This window comes from Ammospiza caudacuta, chromosome 5 (genome assembly GCF_027887145.1).
Source record: "Ammospiza caudacuta isolate bAmmCau1 chromosome 5, bAmmCau1.pri, whole genome shotgun sequence".
In the NCBI taxonomy this organism is placed as follows: Eukaryota; Metazoa; Chordata; class Aves; order Passeriformes; family Passerellidae; genus Ammospiza; species Ammospiza caudacuta.
This window is the reverse complement of record NC_080597.1, coordinates 62,584,092-62,607,457: the sequence shown is the minus strand read 5'-3', so window position 1 is coordinate 62,607,457 and position 23,366 is coordinate 62,584,092. Positions and strand designations below refer to the sequence as shown.

The window sequence follows — 23,366 nt, the reverse complement described above, 5'->3', positions numbered from 1 at the left end:
AATTCTGTTTCATCACAGGAGAAAAAATAATTAGGGTTTTCTTATCATTAGTCACTTTTATAATTTAATTGAAATACCTGAAAATGCACAATATCCAAATTTTATGCAGCACTAAGCCATCCTGTATGACCAGTATGGGATGCTAGAGTGTGAGTAAAGTTGTTTGCCCCACGGGATACTTTGCAGTCTGAGAAAGCTTTCAAACTGGCCATCAGAGATGTCACTTTACTTTCCCCTTAGGCCTTGAAAAGAGCAATGGAATCTTTTAACAGCTACAGACTGATCAAAGAAACTCAGAGCAAAAACTCAGGGAGTCACTGACACAACCTAGAGCAGGAGAAACTCTCCTGGAGGACTCGCCCCAGGGGAAAAAAAAGGATGGATGGATGGATGGATACTTAACTGCCAGAAGGGGTGTGAAGAATTTTATCTGATCATTTCAGCATCTCAGCTTCAGCCCAGTCTGATGCAGGTTGGCTGAGATAAAGGAGTGAATCAGTCATCTCAGCTTAAGAAATCCCCACCACTTGGCAAAGGACACATTTTAAAAGCAGATCGTACAAAAGTTTGTAAAATTCAGTCATACAAAACAAGCATGTTCACGGCCCAGAACACAAAAAATGTCCTTGTCTCTCAGTTCTCACCTGAGTTTATTGCCATTAATCAGTCATGTCCATCAATGCTGTCAGTAGTAAATAGGAATTTCTTAGTTTAAAGCTTCTTCAAGCTGAATAAAGTTCCAGACAGTGTTATTAGCTGAGCCATAGGGTAGCTGAGGCACCAAGGCACAAGTCAATAAAGGCAACTGCACCTTTTCACAAGGGATAGGAAAAAAATACAGTCAACATCACACCCAGACTGGGCCACACAGACGCTGCTCCCACAGACTGCAAAGACAGCAAGCAGTGACACTCAGTGTGCAGCATGCCCTGCAGCCCGGAGCTGGACACACATGGAGCCGGACACACGTGGAGCCGGACACACGTGGAGCTGGACACACATGGAGCCGGACACACGTGGAGCCGGACACACGTGGAGCCGGACACACGTGGAGCTGGACACACGTGGAGCTGGACATACGTGAAGCTGGACACACGTGGAGCTGGACACACATGGAGCTGGACACACGTGGAGCTGGACACAGATGGAGCCGGACACACATGGAGCCGGACACACGCGTAGCTGGACACATGTGGAGCTGGACATACGTGGAGCTGGACACACGTGGAGCTGGACACACATGGAGCTGGACACACGTGGAGCTGGACACACGTGGAGCTGGACAAAGATGTCCTGGGATTGCTCATGCTGGTGACCTCTGTGGGACTGCCAGCAGCACCTGATGCTGCAACCCCCTGGGCTCTGCACAGGGACAGGGGCAGAGCATTGTGCCTGCAAAACCTCTGGAAGCTGCAACCTGCAGCCACCACTGCTGAAGGCTCAAGCCCAGAACTGCCAGGGGAAGGGCAAGGGCTGCACGGGCAATGCACTGGCTCACCAGGAACATCTCCAGGGGCATCCCAGGAATGGATGGACCCTGCCCCTCTCCCTGCACCAACACACCCTCCTGAGGGACAGCACAGTGCTCAGAAGAGGTGCAGAGGGGGTGAGAAATCTGCCCTGCCTCCCCGAATGCAAGAGGGAAGGCAGTGGCAATGGAGGCTGTCACACCAAGCAGGCCCTCCCAGAGGCCCTGCCAGCCCTGCCAGCCAGCTCCCAGGGCCTGCCACACACACCATGGGCCCAGGACATCCCAGCACTGCTGTTATCTCACAGGGCAGTCACTCACTCGATGCCTGCTGGTTATACTCATTATTTACAGCAGGTATTACAAAAGCAGCCCAGCAAGGCCTCTGCTGTGCTTGGCCCTGTACAAACTTGCAGCAAGCAAGCTCCAGAGATGCAGCACCTTGCTGCACAACAGGATAGGGCAAACAGATCCAGCGAGTGCCAAGGCAGAAAGGAGAAAAATATATGGAAGAAGGGAAGAGGAACAGCAGCATGTATTGTGTAACAAGCTCTCAGCATTTATCAGGTCCCAGAACATGCCCAGGGTTCCCACTCTGCATAACCAGTGCAAACAGCCAGTGCCTGCTGTCAGCAGCTTGGTCTACAAACCCAGGTGTCATTCTGCCAAACTCAATGCAGAACAATGTCAGGTAAGTAGGACCTAAAAGTTAATTAATCTGTCTTACATATCCATCAAAAAACCCAGAGAAATTTACCCACATCACTATAACTTGCACCAAACCCTTTAGCAAACACCCTACAAAACTAACCAGAAGGCACCAGCAGGTTCATGAGCTTGAGAAACTTGATGTTAAGATGGGATTTAAACTAGCAGGCAATTACCTGCCAGATGGAGAGCTCATCGTGCAGAGCACACATCACCAAATTACGCTGTGACAGTAAGAGGAGGCCAACACCAGAAATGCACCCTGTGAGAAGGAAACCTGAGTCACCAAAGGGACAGCTCAGCCCAGTCAGTGCTGCCAAGGGACCTTTGGCACACGTGTGGGGCAGCAGGGGCTGCCTGCAGCACCAGAGCACACTGCAGGAAAAGCCACCGCTCCCAGGGGACGAGCAGCAACACGTCCCTAATTGCCAGCTAGTCTATCATCATGGCAAAGTGCAGGGAGAAAGAGGATTAAACAGTAGGCAAAGATGGGTTGGACTCTGAATATTTAGCAGTGTAATGTAAGTTTGAGCCCATGAATTCTTCCATAATCGACTCTTTAGCCCATCTGGGGGCTGCTCCACATAAAATCAGAATATATTTACAAATAGTTAAAGCCAGGAGAGAAACAAATCATCTCTGATCAACAGAAAAGTACTCCATGAAAATTCCCAGGGTTCTTGTTTATTTTAAGTACCCAGGTAAGAAGAATTCAGTTCCTGGTTACAACCAGAAGTGACCTAGTCCTGACATGGCCTGAATGGCTTGTGATCCCACTTTTGTTACAGCCTAAACAGCATCCTGAGGGTAAAAGCCAGAGTGCCCACAGTGCTGCTGCAGCAGAGGTGCCCATGCCCATGAACCAGAAATCCTCCTCTCCTGCAAGAGTGAGTGTGATCCTGATGGCACTCACCAAAGAGATGGGAAATATGAGTCCCACAGCAGCTTGTGAACCCTCTTGGGCTCCTCTTTAATGTACAGCACAGTGAGAGCTCTCAGATCAGGGGCTGGAGCCCAGCCCATCTCTGCCCTGCTGAGTGTCCTGATGGCTGTGCTGAGTGAAGTGCCCAGGCTGTAGTGGGATGGTATTTCAAGTATTCCCACTTTATAGGACACTTAACTGCCTAAAACAGAATAGGGCTGCAGGGAACAGGCACCTACAAGTGAAATGCTCTAGCACTTGCTGGTTAGATCCAAGTCCTCTTACTAGCCTAAGGGATGAAAGGTGCCAAATGCCTCTCCCTAGTCCCCACTGAATGGTACCTGCAGTGTCTGGAGCCTGCTAAAACAAGAAATGCACTAGTGTGGGACAGCTTTTACATGATTTAAAGTAAATGCACACAGCCAAATCAATTTTAAAACTAAAAATCACAGCTTGGATGTTCAAGGGTCTCCTTCAGTAAACGGAGCCAGCACGAACACTACAAGCACACAAATAAATGAGAGGCTGAGCCGGTTCCTGGACAGTTCAAAAGTGCTGTGACAGGAATTCAATGTAATGAGCTCAGTGACTTGCTAACATCAGTTTTGAATAGGATCAAGGAGTGTGATCTGTGGCTAGTGAAAGGAAAGAGCAAACCCAACCAACCCAGCCGATCTTTGTGCCCATGATGCATGCCCCGCTGGCATGGCAGCTACAGAGATTCTCCTTGAGTGCATGAGCTCCCAAACCTAACAGCCCCTTGGCATCTAACAGCAAAGACAGGCTGCTGGGTGCTGGCCATCACACCTTGGAAACTCAAATGTAATAGCACAGTCCTTGTTTTGCCCCTTTTGGTGGGGTCCAGAACCTTTTGCTTCTTCCTAAAACTGGGCCAAGCCCCCAAGACCATGGCAGGCAGGAGATGCCACGTTGACAGCAGTTGTTAACAAGGGATTTTTCTTTTGTCTCCTTCAAAAAACATTGAAATATTTTGACCATATGCATCATCTCCAAAAGTGCTGGAGACCTGATGGAATGTACCATCTATCACATGTCAGGCAATGGTGTTGAAAACAGATCACTTTCCTTTGTATGTGATAAACATAACCTGTCTATGTTTATCATGTGGTCCCCTGAGGATTTATTACAGGTTTGCTGTTCCATTTATTTGCTTTTTTTGTGCTTGGCAAGGGTAAACACTAGAATAAATATGAAGGTGGTTACGGCTTAGCAGCATTAACGACTTGTTGAAACAAAGTCCAACAGTTTTCCTTTCTCTCCAGCAAATCCTACTTTTCTGTTCAAGTGCTTTTTTTCAAGTCTGAAGATCATCTTTCTGAAGTATTTTAAAATTTTCTTTCTTTGTTGAATGCCAAAGCCCCATAAAAGCATACTTTCCCCCTTCATTCACTCAAACCCTTGACAATATTTAAAGTATATCCTAGCATTATTCACAGCAAAACATTTTCCTCTTTGCAAATTACAGCCTCCCCCATCTTTTCTATCTGATCTGCTAAGCCTGTTACTACAGGTAGTTTGCAGTAACAGAAATAAGTACAATCATCTCTCCAAAAGAAAACAAACCCTTCTGCTCTGGCACACATGTTCAGGGTGGGTTCATCCCACTGAACTTCAGCCACCTAACAGCAAAGCACTCAGCCCAGGTCAGTCGTTTCTGTCCCCTCTTTAATCAGTGGGGCAAGGTGGACATTTCCAGCCAACAGCCCTCCTGCTTATCACCCAGTCATGGCTGCAACCCACATCTGAAGCATTTGAAAAGATACAGAGGATGATCATGGTACCAGATAGAGATCTGACCATAAAAGCCAAGCTGTACCTTTGATAAAGCTGTTTTCAATCCAACAAGAACAACACATTGCAATTCATTCTCAAGCAAAGACTTAAGAATTTAAAAAAAAAAGCATTAGGCAAATCTCAACAGATTTCAAAATTTGTTATAAAGATTACATTTGGCCCCTTTTGGAAAACTGCATTACTTCTGTAAATAGCTCAGTGTTTTTCAACACTGGAAAAAGAGCTCACTTGGGGGAGGGAAAAATAATATTGTCACTTGTCACAGAAATACAAAGTGGCAAAACTGAATTTAATTAAGTCTCAGATGTTCTTTGTTTCAAGTGGACAACCACTGTGAAAAAATCTTTGAAGAACTGAACTTCTTGTCATCTTGTTCTGTACTTTGATTTACACAATTTTTTGTACAACTAGTCTTAAAAAAGGAGCAGACAACAAAAAACCTATTCTTCAGAAAAGACAGTACTACCATGCTTGTTTCTTGGATGGCAAAGTAGATGTCAGAGTAGTCAGGACTACTGTATTACCTAAAAACATCATAATTCCCACAGAAACCAGGACAGATAAACTGTAACATGGAAGATTGCCAAAGACCGTCATTAGATATGATCTGAGTATCTTCAGCTCTTCTAACCCTCCTACATTTCCTAAATAGTTTCCATAGATATTTTTGGAAATGCAAGTCAGTAGGTCAAAGGAAGCCAACAGAGCAGTTGCCCAAACCCTGTACCTTGGGCAATACTGAGGTAAGCAGGTAAGCTGTGCTGTTATCTCAGGCACTCATAGAGAGCTTGTCCTCACCAACTGACTCTCAAAACCCTGAAGGCTTCAGAAAGAGAGGGAGAAGGGATGACAGCATAGATCTTGTGTCTTGACATTTGATCCTTCCCTTACTCATCCTCCATGCATGAGCATTACTGATAGAGTTGCCTACACTGCTAAATATTGAAAAGGTGCTTGCACACAGGTTTAAAGAGGTTTCTGCTCCACATTCAGTTGTTTCCTGCTCCAGTTTTCAGAGCAGTCATATTCCCAGGGTCTTGGCATCAGTCTCACCTGACCCACAAGGGAATTGAGGGCCCACAAGTCAAACCTGTGCCCAACAATTGCTGCACCCAACATAACCAGATGGGTGTGAGCTCAGCTATGCCAATGTGTGCAGCAGCAGCACATCTGGCTGAACTGGAATCACCATCAGAGCTCTGGCATGCTCCCACAGGCCCCGGGACCCATGAACTCCTCAGCCAGCACAAAGATTGCAGACAACTTGTCAGCCACAGGGGTGTCTGACAGACCTGCTGCTCACTCTGAGGGGGAGGCAGATCATGACTGAGTCACCCCAAACCCTCCATGGAGATGCTGGGAGATACCAGGATGGCGAGATGCTCTGATCAAGATGCTCTGGCCAGACTGGCTGAAATGTGAGGCTGTCTGGGTTCCCATCCAAGTGTCTGCTAAGGGTCTCTCAGTCACCCTACAGAAGAGCAGTGAGCACACTACCTACTTCACCTAATGCTACACTTTAAAACCTCACATTATGTTCCTCAGTCATGGGTTGTCTTGAGAAAATTTCTTTAGTTCCAAGACAGGAGTCAGCAATGGATGGGAGTTCCCAGGTATTAAGTAGATACACTGAAGGAAAATGGACCATTCAGTGAGCAGATGTAACATGATAGGCGTTATCAGCAGCCAGACACTTCCTCAGGTAACACCTGGCATGTTGGAGATAGTGAAGTATAAAATCCCACTGCTCCACATCACCTGCTTCCCCCACCACTACCTCTGTTGCAGGTTTATTATCATGCTAACATGGAAACTTAGAAAACTGTTCCTGTATTCTGAACAAAGGGTTCTTTTGCCATTACCTGGACAACAATTCAATGTTTATTCTGTATTTGGCAGTTTGCAGCAGGCTCCACAATCCAGCCTAAAACAATTCTGAAATGCCTGACCAGAAAAACAGAACAAGAGTGGATTCTTCTGGACTCAGGGGTGCAGGTCAGAAGGAAAAATACTTCAGTGATGTCTGAGATGGAAAAAAATCACAAGAGAATACACCAAGGAAACCAATTCTTTAATATACCCTGAGGCTTAAAAAGCAATCAAAAATATAAACCAATTACTAATCCAATTTTAGAAAATGTTATTACAACCATCTCCTCATTTGCAAATAATGTGAAAATGAGAGGAAAAAAGTTTTCAAGGAAATCCCACCACCATACTTCTCTACATTTAATTTCTTTCCCATGAGACTTGTTATGAAGTAAAGCCTATTAGATTTTTCTCACTGTCATATCTCCATTCTCATTCTTCTAATACTTTCTCCTTGTTACCTCAGCTTCTCTCTTTCCCAGAAATTGACGAGAAAAGTATCAACATTTTATTTATTGAGAGACAGAAGATACCTTTTATCTCATAAAATGTTACTTTGTCAGTCAGACTTCCACCAAATAATTTCCCCTCACTGCCACACATGTTTTTCTGTCTTTTGAAACAAAAATACAGCACTCCTATGAAACCCAGGCATGAAGTGGAAGGAAGCCTGTAGGGAAGCAACAAGGCAACCACAACTTTTTATCAGCTGGAATACCTCATGCAGCTGAAAATGGAAAGTCACGTTCCAGCAGGCTGGAAGGACACACATCTATAATGGAAGCTATAAGGATGCAATAAAGGATACAGGTAGCCACAGCAGATCCAGGAGCTACCCTAGCTGTAATTGATGGTCGCTGTTCTTGATTTGCCGTTTCAGGAAAAGAAATGTAAATGTTCAAAGTCATCTCTACTGGCTGTTATCAATCATCCTTCACTTCAGTCCCACCAAACACACCAGACAAGGACTGGGATGCAATCCTGCAGCCTGTGGTTCCATGCCATCTTCCTAAAGGTGTCCCTCACCACTGCCTCCCCCGCCTCGGCAGCCTCTGCCCTGCTGCTTCCTCCCCTTGCTCTGCAGTGGGATGGATGCACAGGGAACTGCAGGAGCCCAAGGTGCCTGGGATGCCCTGCAGGCACAGAACAGGCCCCAACACATCTCCTGCTCCAAGGGGAGGACTCTCCACCCATCCATCTCCATCATCTCCTACCTGAACAACCCACAGGGATCCCCACAGCAGCTGCCTGCAGCAATGTTTCCCTGGAAGGGGGGCCATGGAAAGCAGCCTGGGTGCTCAGTGTCCCTTGCTGTCCCTGGAAGCCTGTCCTTAGTGGCAGCCAGAAGCAGCTGCCCTGCTGCCCAAAGGTGGGGACATGAGGCTGGGCTGTGCCCTGGTGCTGCCCTGCACATCCTGAGAGGTCACACCCTGCTCACCCTCCATGCCCACAGGTGTCCCTGTACATACAAGGATACCTTTTTGCTGAAATTTCCTTTTTCCCTTTAATCCCAAATCTTGCCACACACCAGTAACACCCCAATACTTTTTATCTCAGGCACAGCTGTGGCCTCACCTTTCTGAGAAGGGCTGCACCAAAGTATTGCAGCATCTGTATCTGTATGGAAAAGGCACAGACCTGGAGATTAAGGATCATTAGCAATAATGACATTAAAATTACAATAATAATGAAGATTCTTTATGAAGCCCTGAGTAAAAATTCCCAAAGCTGATTGTAACACAAATGAGCTCTATGTTAATTTCTATTTGCTGATAGTCAATAACCTCACTGAATGCCACTGGATATTTAAAGCTAAAGAAATGTAAAAGATGATACTTGAGCTTGCACAGTCCTCAGAAATGCCTGGGTGTCTATCCCTCACTGCCTGAGGTGCAACACCTTCCCAGAATTGTATATTGTCTGTTGCATAATGATATTTTACATTTATCTGGACCACTCGAAAGCGGCAGCATCCAGCCAGTTTGGGTTTTGTCTGCCCTGCTGATTTAGGCTGGGTTCCCAGAGGAGTTTGCACACACATCCATTGTATCCCACCGAGCTGTCGCTGATGATAAGTGGGACTACTTGTGGCAACACAGCCAAGCAGGTGCCAGCAGTGTTTGCAATGTGATACCCAGCAAACTTGTGTAACGTTTGTGAAAAGCTGATGCTCAGACCAGCCTTCCCTCTCCCGCTGCCCCAGAAAGAACTGCAATATAATGTTTAACGAACGTGACTTCAACAATGTTTAACCCATTTTGGACCAAATAAATCCCATTTTAGCATTACGATGGACATTGCTGTGGACAAAAAATAATCATATTTAACCATCCTGTCAATTAGTAAAACCAAGAAATCACAGACTGATCAGCTCTTGACCACCTGTTTCAGAAGGTCAGAGTAAAATTCTGTCCCTCCTGGAAAGTAGGGGCAGGATTTCAGCAGTGTCCAGATTTTACCCCAGTTGTTAAAACAACAACACAATGTGCAGACATGGGAACATAAAGCTAAAGCTCTGCCTTTCTGTAGGAAAGCCTTGAAGGTACACTAGAAAAAGGAGAATGTGCCTTTTAAGGGACCCCTGGAGCACGTCTGGAAGAGGTGCATGCAAAAGGGGTCCGGTTTGTTCACTCAGACAGCCCTGCACAACAGGCACAGGCAGAGGGACACCCAGAGAGATTCACTTCAAAAGAGACAGACTTCAAACGCTCCTTCCCAGTCCAAAGTGCCATGCTAATATCCACACCACCCACACTCGTCCCTCCTCGGCCTGGCTTGGTTCCTGCCTGGCTGGGGGCACAGCCCACAGGTACTCCAACAAGGGCAGAGCCTGCCCCACTGCTCACCACCCCACAGAGCTCTGACAGCGATGACATGAAACTTCTGACAGCTCTGTGAAGCCTCTTAGCTCCATTTGCTTGCTCTTCATGATTCTTACATTTTGTTTCTAAGGAGTAAGCAAAAATTACCATGCTTATTTGAATAATCCCCAAGTGAAATGAAAGAGTGCTGCGTTTAGCCACGTATCAGTGCCTCAAAGTAACTCCGTGAGTAGCAGGCTCCTGGCTAGCACTGCACACACTCACATGCCTCTGCTGCACAACACATTGCTGGACAGGAATAAGATTTTTATAGCAGCACTGTTATTTCCGACTCGTACAGAGATCAAATCCCGAAGTTCATAAGGAGTTCCAGTCCTGCCCTGACCCAAGAGCAGCTGCGAGCAGCGAGGACTCCGTGTTTGTCTGGGTTGAGAGGTTAATGGCTACTCCACAGACGCGTTTTTCCCAGTTAACTGGCAGCTCATTTTAGCAGATGATTTGCAGGTGTTACGCAACACTTAGAGATAACCCCGGGGAGTACCTCTGTCTGAGCTTCTTCTCTGTCTCTCTTCTTTTTTGAACTTCATCAGATAAATCAGAGAAACCAGGCAGGTGAGACTTTCATGGGCTAATCACACGACAAACTGCCCTTCCAATTTCCACACAGCCAACTTCTCCAAATAAATGTCAAATGTAGTTCAGTGCTCGTTAAAATTATTTTAAAATCCTAGCCATAAAAAACGTAAGCATTTCAAGTATCTCAAGACACGCGACAGTCCATTCTGATGAACATCACAGCACAGTTTCAAAGTTCACACCTTCACAAAACATGAAAAGGATGCTGGAATAATCAATGTCCTGCATAAGAAAACAGGTCTTCACTCCTGCCTGCGACTTCACCCACTTAAACCGTGTAAATCATTACACTGAGAAAGGAATCACCCATGTCAGCTATTTTTCTACACTGAACGCGCTCTTCACCCAGCCTAACAACTCTTCCAAGCTTTGTGCTCCAAGATGAGTGCTTATCTTCTGCTACCAGATAAAGAGCTACTGGTTCAAACAGACAGTGACCATGCAATCATCTGCACCTTAATCCAAATGTTTTTCTTTAAGGTCACAAGCCTACTGTCTGTTTTTCCTGCTAGTCCTCACAGGACATGGGAACAGCATTTACCTTACCGCATAAGCTGCACCCTAGCATTTTGGAAGAACCAGGAGTGGCTTTTCAGGGGATACACTGCACCAAAACCAGTCAGCTCAGTTAATGTCACTTTCATTTTTCTGAAGAAAAAAGAACCTCAAGCTTCCAAACACAAGGGAGAGTGTGGCTCACTTTTCTGAGGCCTTGCTGCACACTGTGGCCACTTTTACAGCAAAACAATTGCTGCTGAGATTATGCCACAGATTGATTATTATTTTTCTAAAAATCTCCCCATGTGTGATTTTACATACCTAGTACTTTGAGCCTTTTTTTAAAACAAAAAAACCACAAATCTTACTTTTAATCTGCAAAGAGAGGCAGCAAGAAAATTATCTGGCTAAACCTTTGAAAGTCAACAGAAATATGGGATCAGGTCCACAGTAAACTTTATAGAGTGGCACCTGAAGAGGAAATTACTCACTGCACGATTGATGTCACAATTAGAGGCATAAAAAGTAATTCCATGATAAACAGGCAACTGAGCAGAAAAAGAATGATATCCCAAGAGCGTGTTTGTGCTCAAATAAAAGTACATATTGGACAATATGGAACAGTCTTCACACACACACAGAGACACAAGTTCTCCAATGAAGTTAATGCACAGCATCCCTCCCTCTCCCTGTCTCTCCCTCCCCATGATTTGGGGGCTGCACTGGGCCAGTATCTGCCCCTAGTGCCACTAAAGCAGCTCCAGTGCCATTATCCATGTCACACAGCTATCACACAGCCATAGCTCACTGCTTTCAGGGCTGCCATGTCCCACAGGAGTGCAGGCCAGCAGTGCAAACACAGCAGAACATACACCTGGGCCACACCAGCCCTGGGCTGAGGTCTGAGGAACTACCAGCCAAAGCTCTGGGTACACAGAAAGGAGTGAACATGTTTTGCTGCTGAAAAGGCAGATATCAAATCTCAACTTTTTTTTTACAGAAAAATAAAGAGGGAAGGGAAACAGCATTACAGATACCTGTGCATTCCCTACATCTTTGCAAGTTACATCATTTACTACCTTTGCAAGTTACATCATTTACTACCTTTATGGAACCACATCAGAAAAGCTCCAGCCTCAGTACCACCTCAGCTGAGGGAGTATGCTCCCTTCAATGCACACTCATATTTATTTATCCTTGTGATCCACATTTACTAAATAACTTCAAAGCACCACTTCAAGCCACAGCACACAGACTTGATAGATTTTTATGGTCCCTCTCCAAAAATTTCACAGATCAATTTCTGCTTCAGGAAACCAAGAGCTACACTCTAAACTGCAAGTGTGTTATTTCTGCCCGTGCCCCCATACTGGTCTGACAAACAAAATCATGCACTCAAATGCCTGCTTACCTGAAACTGACACTTTCATAAGGGCTTCCAGGGGTCTGTTGTTGTCCAGATCACGACTGAGTTTGAGTTCCCCAGTGACAGAGTCCAAAAGGAGCAAGTTTAACTCATTGCCTTGGACAAAAGTGTAGGCCAGGCTATCAGACACATCGGGATCATGAGCTGGGATCTTGCCAATGACGCCCGAGGGAAAGCTGTTGGACTTGTTGGTCACATAGTTATTGAAGAGGATCTGGAAGTCCTGCAGCACGGGGGGATTATCGTTCTGGTCCAGCAGGCGGATGTGCACAGTTGCTCGGCTCACGAGAGGCGCTGAAGTGGCCTGCACCACAATAACATACTCTGTCCGGCTCTCATAATCCAGGTCCATTAGGGCTATGAGGTCTCCGTTGAGCAAGTCTAGTTGGAAAACCTCAGGGATGTTCCCCTCTACAATCTGGTACATGATCTGTGCGTTGGTCCCCTCGTCGGGATCAGCTGCGCTGATGCGTGCCACAATAGAGCCCACGGGGCTGTTCTCCTCCACAAAGATATCAAATTCATCCTTCTCAAACACTGGGGGGTTGTCATTAATGTCCAGCACGGTCACCTGGATGTCCACAGAGGCTTTCAGGGGCGGGCTGCCCCTGTCCACAGCAAAAGCCCGCAGGCTGTAGACAGCCACGTTCTCGCGGTCCAGCTTACGCAGCGTGCGTATCACTCCGGAGGTGGGCTCAATGTAGAAGTCCCCATCTCCATCGTCACCCCCCTGGAACGTGTAGAGGAGACGGCCATTGAGGCCTGAGTCACGGTCAGTGGCAGACAGCTGCAGGACACTGGTGGAGAGCGGCACATCCTCAAACACCGAGCCCTGGTAGCGGTCGCGCAGGAAGCGGGGTGCGTTGTCATTGGCATCCAGGATGAGAATCTCAACATACGTCGTGTCCGACTTCTGGGGGATACCATTGTCGTGGGCTGTAATGGCCAACGTGTAGGAGGCCTGGTCCTCATAGTCCAGCTCCATCAGGGTGGTGATGGTGCCTGTATCAGGGTCAATGCGGAACTGGGGGATGTTATCATCCAAAATATAAGTGATTCTTGCATTCTCCCCCGTGTCCTCATCAGTGGCACTGATGGTGACAATAGAGGTGCCAATGGGCTTGTCCTCACTGACGCTCACTGTGTAGTGGGAGCTCTGGAAGACCGGGCGGTGTGTGTTGGCATCTGTGACATTGATGAAGACCTGGACGGTGTCAAAGCGAGTGCCATCAGAGGCAGTGACTGTGAGCACATACTGCCTTTCTTGCTTGTAATCCAGGGGCAAGGCCAGCGTGATCAGCCCTCCTCCACTCTGACTGGTGATGGCAAAACGGTTCCTGGTGTTGCCACTGGTAATCTGGTAAGTCACAACACTGTTAACATCCCTGTCCACTGCTGTCAGGGTCAGGACACTGCTGCCCACAGCTGCATCCTCGTTCAGTCTGAGGTGATACACCTTCTCTGTGAAAGTGGGGTTGTTGTCGTTCACGTCCAGGACAGTGATGGACACGCTGGCTGAGGAGGTCATGACCGGCACGCCATGGTCCCTGGCCTCCACCCCAAAGTGATAGTTTTCCACAGTCTCTCGGTCCAGCTCTGCAGCCACAGTGATCCACCCCGTGCTGTTGTTGATTTGAAAAGGGAACCCAGAGTCACCTGCTACAGGGGCACCTCCAGTGGATGGTGCCATCTCTATGAGTTTGTACTCCAGGCGGGCATTCTCTCCAGAGTCAGCATCCACAGCCTGGATGTGCAGCACCGAGTAGCCCAGAGGAACATTCTCCAGCACCGTGGCCTGGAAGGGAGTGCTCACAAAGATGGGGGCATTGTCATTCACGTCCACAACCTGCACTGACACCATACCACTGGAGTTGATCAAAGGAGGTCTGCCCCCATCCTGGGCTTTGATCCGGAGCGTGTACTCCCGAATAGTCTCGTAATCCAGAGGGTTGATGAGGTCGATGGCACCAGAGAAAGAGTGAATGTAGAACTGGCCTTTCAGGTTGCCACTCACGATGCTGTAGTGCACCTGGGCATTGCTGCCCCGGTCCCGGTCTGTGGCCTGCACCTGCAGTATCTGGCTGTTCACGGGGGCATCCTCTGGCACCTGGACCAGGTAGCGCTTCTCACTGAACTGAGGGTAGTTGTCATTCTCATCCTCTACGGTGATGTGCACCATAGCTGTGGCACTGCGTGGGCCCGGATCCTTGCCCTGGTCGTTGGCTTCCACCACCAGGTGGTACTCGGAGACCTCCTCACGGTCCACGGAAGCCCGGGTCCTCACAACCCCGGAACGCGGGTCAATCTCAAAGACTCCGTCCCCAGCTCCCGGCTCCAGCAGCCGGTACAGCATGTTGGCGTTGGCTGGGGCATCACCATCAGTGGCACGGATAGTCAGCACCTCATAACCCACCTCCAGGTTCTCCCGGATGCTCTCCCGGTACTCGGGCTGCTCAAACACTGGCTCGTGGTCGTTGGTGTCACTCACAGTCACTGTCAGATAGGTGGTGGCCGAACGGCGGCGTGGGGAACCGTGGTCGGAGGCGGTAACCTTCAGCACGTGGGTGTCCTTCGTCTCCCGGTCAAGGCTGCGGGCAGTGACCACGCTGCCCGTCTCGGCGTCGATGGTGAAGTAGTCGTTGGAGCGTTCGTCAAAGAGCGCCTCCATGGAGTACGCCAGCCGGCCGGCTTCCCCCTCGTCAGGGTCCTGGGCCCGCAGCACGATGACCGCCGTGCCGGCGGGTTCGTTCTCGGGGATGGAGACCTGGTAGCTGGGCAGCTGGAACTGCGGGGGGCTGTTGAGGCTCCGCGCCCGCCGCGCTGCCCGCCGCCCGCCGCCCTCGGTGCCCGGCAGCGGGTCGCAGCCGGCGGCGGCTCCGCGGGGCTCGGCGCCCGCCCGGTGCCGGGCTCGCCGCGGGCAGGGGCCGCCAGCACGGGGCCCGCGGGGCTCGGCGGGCGGAGCGCGGCGCGGCGCGGTGCCCGCAGCCCTCAGGCGCCCGGCGGGCGGCAGCGCCGGCGGCTCGGCGGCGGCAGCGGCAGCGGCAGCGGCGGGGCGGCGCGGGGCCCCCGCGGGCAGGTGGAGGAGCGGGGCGGCGCGGGGCGGCCGCGGGTCCCGGCCGGCTGCCGAAGCCAGGGCGCAGAGCAGCGCGGCCCAGGACACGCAGGCGGCGGCGGACAGCAGCCGCGGCATCTCCGGAGCTCAGCGGGCAGCGGGGCCGGGCAGCGGGCTGCTGCACAATCCATCCACCCGCCGGGCTGCCCGCCCGCCTGCATCCATCAGCCGCCGGCCCGGCCCCACCACCGCCCTCGCCTCCCGGGCACCGCCGGCCTCAAGCCCCGCGCCCCGTCCCGGTCCGCGGGCAGCAGGCTGGAGAGCTCCAACTTTTCCACCTTAAACTTTGAAGTGAGTTCAAAATGGCTCCTCTCCTCCTCCTCCCGCCGCCGCTCCCCAGAGGGCGATTAGCATAAACCTGCTGCTTCTCTCCTTCGCCAAAAAGAAGAAAGACAATCAAATACCGAGGTCCCCCCCGCGGCGGGGCCGGCCCACGGGCGGCGCGGTCCCGCGTGGCTGCGCGACACGGCAGAGCCGCCGCGCCTCGTCCGTCCCGTCCTGTCCCGTCCTGTCCCGTCCCGTCCCGCTCCAGCCTCCCGGCCCGGCCCGGCCCGGCTCGGCTCGGCTCCGCTGAGCAGCGCAGGCTGGAGCGCGGCGGGCGCTGCCCGGGGCGGGGTTTGCTGCCGGCCCCGCCCGGCCCCTCCCGGGCGGCGGCGGCGGGGGCCGGGCCGAGCTCAGCCCCGCGGGGCTGCCGCTCCGCCGCCCGGCGCCCCTCGGCGGCCGGGGATGCTGCCGTGTCCCGGCGGGGCCGGGCGCGCTCGGGCAGCGGCCGCTGCGGCGGCTCCGCTGCTGCCCCGCGTGGAACGAGCTCCGCGGGAGGCGACTCTCGGCCGCTTCCCCACGCAGCAGCCACCTGTCGTCTCAGTCCGTCGTCCAGGACAAAGTTAAACAGAAATTAATTTAAATTCTGTTTATTAAATTCTCGCTATGGAGGGGGAAAAATAAAGTGAAACTACTTTCCAGGGCAAGATGAGCATCATGTGGGGGCCCAAGGGGGGCTGCCAGTATCCCGGCGCAAGATCTGCTGCCGTGCTCACGCCTTGCTCTGAAACACAGAGCAGCCGGCGGGATCTGGAGCCCTGAGTTAAAGATTTCTTTGGGGCGATCGCAAATAATAATAAACAGAACGCAAACTTTTGTGGGAAGAAGCAAAGCTCAACTCCCCATGAAAATATCGCTCCGGTGATAATAATGTAGATTCTACGAATTTATGCTGATTACTGTACGTCGCGCTACTTTTCCCATAGCGGTGCGGCCACCTGAGCCACGCGCCCGAGCTGCGGCCGCATCCCCGCGGCTGCAGTGGCCCCTGGTGGGGGCGGCGGGAAGGGCGCGGGGCGGGATGCGGGAGTGCGGGGATGCGGGGATGCGGGAATGGGGAATGCGGGAATGCGGGGATGCGGGAATGCGGGGATGCGGGGATGCGGGAATGCGGGGATGCGGGAATGCCGGAAAGCCGCCCGCCGTGTTCGCCCTGCCCGCCGTGCTCGCCGCCGGCGGCAAGGACCGAGGCCGATCTACAGAGATCCCGCGTACAGGAGCTTCACGCAGGATGAAGACACGGGGTGGTGAACAACGAGCAGCCCGAAGTTGCCGACTGGGATTTTGCAAAAGTTTGTTACTGGTAGGAGCTGGGAGGCAACTTTCAGAGCGATCTGTCACGGGCAGTTCAGGCACTTCAGCACTTATATGAATACTGTGAATAAAACAGATTCTTTCAGTGGTTTTCATTCCATGAAATGCATTATTGCAAGGGAAGGAAGTGGCGGAAGGAAGGAAGTGGCGGGAGGAAGTGGCGGGAGGAAGTGGCGGAAGGAAGTGGCGGAAGGAAGTGGCGGAAGGAAGGAAGGAAGGAAGGAAGGAAGGAAGGAAGGAAGGAAGGAAGGAAGGAAGGAAGGAAGGAAGGAAGGAAGGAAGGAAGGAAGGAAGGAAGGAAGGAAGGAAGGAAGGAAGGAAGGAAGGAAGGAAGGAAGGAAGTGGCGGAAGGAAGTGGCGGAAGGAAGTGGCGGAAGGAAGGAAGGAAGTGGCGGAAGGAAGGAAGGAAGTGGCGGAAGGAAGGAAGTGGCGGAAGGAAGTGGCGGAAGGAAGGAAGTGGCGGAAGGAAGGAAGTGGCGGAAGGAAGGAAGTGGCGGGAGGAAGGAAGTGGCGGAAGGAAGGAAGTGGCGGAAGGAAGTGGCGGAAGGAAGTGTCGGAAGGAAGTGTCGGAAGGAAGGAAGGAAGGAAGGAAGGAAGGAAGGAAGGAAGGAAGGAAGGAAGGAAGGAAGTGGCGGAAGGAAGTGGCGGAAGGAAGTGGCGGAAGGAAGGAAGGAAGTGGCGGAAGGAAGGAAGGAAGTGGCGGAAGGAAGGAAGTGGCGGAAGGAAGGAAGTGGCGGAAGGAAGGAAGTGGCGGAAGGAAGGAAGTGGCGGGAGGAAGGAAGTGGCGGAAGGAAGGAAGTGGCGGAAGGAAGTGGCGGAAGGAAGGAAGGAAGGAAGTGGCGGAAGGAAGGAAGGAAGGAAGGAAGGAAGGAAGGAAGGAAGGAAGGAAGTGGCGGAAGGAAGGAAGGAAGGAAGGAAGGAAGGAAGGAAGGAAGGAAGGAAGGAAGGAAGGAAGGAAGGAAGGAAGTGGCGGAAGGAAGTGGCGGAAGGAAGTGGCGGAAGGAAAGAAAGAAAGAAAGAAAGAAAGAAAGAAAGAAAGAAAGAAAGAAAGAAAGAAAGAAAGAAAGAAAGAAAGAAAGAAAGAAAGAAAGAAAGAAAGAAAGAAAGAAAGAAAGAAAGAAAGAAAGAAAGAAAGAAAGAAAGAAAGAAAGAAAGAAAGAGAAAGAAAGACCACCTGGATAATTGCCAGTATGTCTGTCAGGAGGACAACCGCTTTTTAAATTGTTAAATTGTTGTTTTGGAAGATGTTTTGCTGATTCAGCTTTACTCAATTTGAGATTTTTTTTTTAATGGAATTTAGAAGCTTACTTGGCTTTGCATGTCTTCTGATTAAAATGATTGCTCATGAAAAGAAAGTTAAAAAAAATTAAACTTAACCTTCCATTCATTTATTGAGTTTGAGTGGATGCAGTGACCTGCTCCAGAAACAAAGCAACTCACTTGGTAGCTGGGTTAATCAATATTAACTTGGAATTTGCATAAGGAAACTTCAGTTTAAGTCCATACTTTTCTTGCTTCCTTCTTCATTTTATTGCTGCTATGCTCAATGCCCACAATTTGGAAAAATAACCTCTTGATAGGAAATAATATCTTTTCTTGGCTCTTCAAAAATGAGATCCAAGTAGATATTTCAAGACAAACTAGATTTGTAAGAAAAGACAGTTTAAACTTTTTTCTTTTCTTATTGCAATAAAAGGCTATTGTGACTTGGGAAGATACTGTAATATCTTCTGTATAAACCAATTTTGTGTATGATTACCCAAAATCCTCCATCTTTTCCCTATTTGTATGACCTGCCTTCTGTTTCCAGTCAATTTCATCTTATTGAAATAATGTTTCACTGTTTTGTGATTAAATGTATTATCCTTATTGCTCCTTGCATGCATTACACCATTTGTCAGATTATCTTGCCATTAAAATGGATTTCAAACCCAAAATGGTGAATACAATTGTTACGACTGACTCACTGCTCTAGCAAAAAGAATGGTTTAACACTCTGGCAGCTCAAATGACTTTGGAGTGGTGAAATAAATGACTCATGCCTGCTCCCAGAGTGCTCTGTATGGGAACAGGGGTCGCTGTTAGACAAGAGGTGGATCTGTCCCTGCTGCTGTTCTGTGGGTCCAGAAGAGCCAGAGAAGGCAGCAGTGAAACAGAACGTTTGGTAAAGGCAACTCAAGGTGGGGAACAAAAACAGAATTACACATCTCTCTTGTTTTAGCTGGCAGGTTTTTAGTGAAGGCTGATCCTCCAGAGAAAACCAGATACTTTCTTTGTGTCTAATTTTGCAGATTTTCTCATATGAGCTGTCCTTTTCCTATAGAAGAAATGGCACTGACATCACCATGATGAGCAACGTTCATAAAAAATGCAGGTGGGAGAGGTTTTCCTTGACCCTTTGTTTCCTTAGTACCAATTGATGACATATGCATTTCCCAGCTAAAAAAAAGCTCTGTTTCAACTTGTCTAGGAGGAGTGAAATATTTCAAGTTTCTTTCCAAAGTGAATTAAAAAAAAAATCAGAGAAATATATATATAAAGAGGGGCATAATTGTTACCCAGCTTAATTCAGCTTAAAAAAAATAGTAGTTAAACTGTAAGGGATTTTCCTAAAACATGAAGTTTACAAGACCAGGGGAGAGATCAAGAATCATTCTTTAATTGGGACTGTAGCCCAGAGGAATGCTTGTGCAGAGTGGGGTTGCCTGCATCTAGATCCAATAGTATTTTTGAGGTTGGGAATAAAGTGATTCAGTGTAAATCCATCCCTGTGGAAGAGGTGGTTCTATAGAAGGAGATGGAGCTTTTCTTAGCCCACCAGTAGTTTGAGGAAAGACTTAAAAATTCACATTCAGTAATGCTGTGTTAAAATAGTTCCCTTTTTTTCCTATTTTTTTAAAAGAACAAGAGTGGTGAAAAGTTTTTTGGCATCAGATTGCTGAAGCATATTGCAAAAAAGTGATGTGCAGTGTGTACCCCACCCCTCCAAACCAGGGGTTTTATCATCTAAACTCTTGCTTGAGGGAAGAAGAAAATTTATCCTCAAATTTAGCTATCCATGCAACACAACCTATATCTTGTATGAGATCTCTATATACATAGTGTTAACATAAACTGATATATGTATCACATCTTCATAACTGCATTTATTCACTTCACAAATGCACCAATGATCTATTCCTGCTACAGTAACACTTTGAGAAAATAATCTAAGAAACCACAACAGGTAGTAATAAAACAGCCTTTAACCACAATTTATTCCACAACCTTACAATTTTCCAGCAACTTGAAAGAAACTGGATGTTTTGTGCCACACATTACAAGTGAATAATGGATTTTGGAGAGGAATGTTATTTATTACCCGTTCTTTCAAATAAACTAGCAGCATATTAGACATGAAGAAAACCAAACCAACCCAAATAACAAATAGCTCACTGGTTTTTAGACTACCTGTGCTGGCTGCTGTTACATCCTACCCTCACAGATGGGTGTCTCCATGGTCTGGGACTGCACATCAGCAGAGTGCAATCTTCTGTGATCCCAGACAGAGCCCGATAAAAAATGAAAGGGGAGAAAAGAGGAATTGCCCAGTGTTGAAGGTTCCCTGTGCCTGTGGCAGGAGGAGGGGGGAACCCTGGTCTGTCACTGGCTGAGTCAGCCCTGGCTCTTTGGGACAGGGCACACAGAGAGGATCTGTGCACACAGGCACCACAGAGAGGATCTGTGCACAGAGACACCTCAGAGAGGATCTGTGCAGAGAGGCACCACAGAGAGCATCTCTGGGACAGGGCACACCAGAGAGGATCTGTGCACACAGGCACCACAGAGAGGATCTGTGCAGAGAGGCACCACAGAGAGCATCTCTGGGACAGGGCACACCAGAGAGGATCTGTGCACAGAAACACCACAGAGAGGATCTGTGCACAGAGGCACACAGAGAGGATCTCTGGGACAGGGCACCACAGAGAGGATCTGTGCAGAGAGGCACTGGAGAGAGGATCTGTGTCTGCTCACAGCTCCTCCAGGAGACCTCATCCTGCCACAGGGTGCAAAGTAGTCTGAGGACAGGAGCTGACAGGATCACTGTAGTGAGTTTAAGTTGAATAAACCCAGGTTTTTAGACTATTTCTCCAATCACTACAGAAAGAAAGCGTGAGATATTCCTCTGTGAGCAGGCATTTGGACTTGCAGTCCCCATGCAAATCTGTTCCATGTCCAGCCCAAGAATGGTCAAATGAGCAAAAGCAATTTATGTTTCCACATTGAATCTGAGTTCATTTTAGGAATAGAAGAACTGGTTCAAGCTCCATATGGTGAAATTTGATCCTTCCCCTATTGCAGGAACCACACAGGTTTGGAAGTGTTCCAGAAAATACTTTTATTGCTAACATTCATTCTTCTTAAAGCCAAGAATGGATTTCAAAATGCTGGGATCCTCATTGCAGGAATTATGTTTAAGGCTTCTTGGCTGTATGCAGCTTTTCTTTTCAGAAAGGGTAGAAACAATTTTGAGTTCTCTTGGTGTTTGTTGCAGCCAATCACACTGTTGCCTCTTTCAAAATCCTCAGTGGATACAGCAGCGATTCGGTGTTGGAACTTGTTTATTTCTTTAGACTTCATACCATCCATTTATAATTTACCCTAAGGAGCTCAGCCCCACCCTACTCAAACACTGCCTGTGAGTTTCCTCACTCTAAATTGGTTTGGGTATTTTCTCCCTCCCCACTTTAGCTAAAGGCTCCACCAGTTACAACATGCAAAATGACAAATAAACCAATAGAAAAGCAAATTTCATGTTCAAAAATTGCACAGTGGCCAAGAACAAATGAAAGCTGAATAAGGCTTGATTGTTACTTATGAAGGAAGTGATATGGAGATTAATGCATCAGAAAAATAGTTCTACATAATAACAAGCTCTGTACCACATACTGTAACAAACGAATAAATAAAATGTGAGACTAATCATCCAGTTCAAGTAAACAAACAGAGGGGAAAGCCCAAATCTGCACATTGATGTGTTTTTCTGTACTTTGCATATCTCACCTGTTCATTAACTGAGGTACTGAGTGAAAAACAAACCCTTGGAAATTACCTTTTATTGTTGGTTTTGCAGGATTTTCCCTTTCTTTCTCACAGGGTCTCACCTTATGATGTACAAACAGATTTAAAAGTCAGCTCTTGTGGCTTTGGCCAAGAGTTTGAGGAAAGTTTGCTGGAGGAAAGTCAGCTCATCAAAATAAAGGTGCAGTAGGACAGATTTGCTGGGTTTGCCAGCTCCTGTTGCTTGATGGGGGGATTAGGGCACTAATTAATAAGAACAGAGTACAAAAGGGAAACACTATCTTGGTAGGCATTCTAGCTTGACTGAGTGATGGGTTTGGGACTGAAGTCCAACAACACGTTACAAACACCCTGATGTGGTCACCAGGGAGCAGTTCCTGGTGGTGCTACAAGGACCACCATCAGCAGCTACTCCTCAGTACCTACACATGGATGCTTGCAACATGATGTTAGAATCCAGACTGCTCCAATTTCTCCCCTAGTATTTCCTTCAGCTCTCTCTAATATTTAGACACCCATATCATATTGAAATGCTGTTTTCTAGGGTCTATTTTTCTATTGGAGTGAACTAACATTTTCTGAACTTTTTATGGTTTACACAGAGACAGGATTAGGCTTTTTCCTCCAATCTCTGTTATTTTGTCTTTATCAGCATCAAGCATCATCTGCCATTATATTGCCTACTTGCTCAGCACCAAGAGATTGTTCTCCAGAAGCTGGTTAGATCTGATGCCATTAGATTAAACAGTGCTGGGTTATTTGGTTATTTTTGTAGCATCTACACACCCAGCCCCCTTCCTGCTTGGCTCCTTCCCTGTATCTGTTTTTCATGAGCTTGCCATGGGCTCGTTGGACACAGCAACATTTGCAGAAGAAAAGCATGGAGGAAATTTCTTTCAACAACTTATCAAGGAGTATTCAAAGAGCTTCTGGTGGATGGGCATGGAGGTGGAGTGAAAGAAAGGACACTGTGACTTTGGTTTAACCTGTTCATTTTCTAGAAGTTCAATTACATTCAGAGACAAGGGATTTCAGCCTCTTAGGGGAGGAAACACTCAGCTCTAATGAAACACTTGCAGGCAGGGAGTTAGTTGCCTTGTTGGAAAAATAAAAATATTAACTGAAATGCTTAATGTGGGAATATGAAGTCAGCATAGCCGGTTGCTCAGACAGTGGTGGGGGTTACAGCTTTGTGACTGTTTCAGCAGGAGAAGGAGAAGTCAGCATTTAGCACCTCTCCTAATCACCACAGGATTTCCATGTGAGATATTATGGCTATTGTTATGTCCCCCCTTTTCTTTGTTTTATTTCATACCTAGAATTCAATGGAAAGACAGAGTCTTGGTTTCTAGTCCTGGCCTGGAAGCACACTCTGCACCATAACCTCTTTTCAT

The 23,366-nt window shown here is 48.3% G+C and overlaps 1 protein-coding gene across 1 annotated transcript in view; it reads right to left on the bottom strand.

Moving 5' to 3' along the window:
* The window catches only part of CELSR1 (cadherin EGF LAG seven-pass G-type receptor 1), a 164,900-nt gene extending 150,053 nt beyond the window's left edge, over positions 1–14,847 (bottom strand). The window contains exon 1 of the mRNA XM_058804814.1: positions 12,150–14,847. Coding sequence (XP_058660797.1) covers positions 12,150–14,832 — 2,683 coding nt within the window. The 5' untranslated portion in view covers positions 14,833–14,847. The remainder of the gene's footprint in view (positions 1–12,149) is intronic.
* Positions 14,848–23,366: the final 8,519 nt, after the last annotated feature.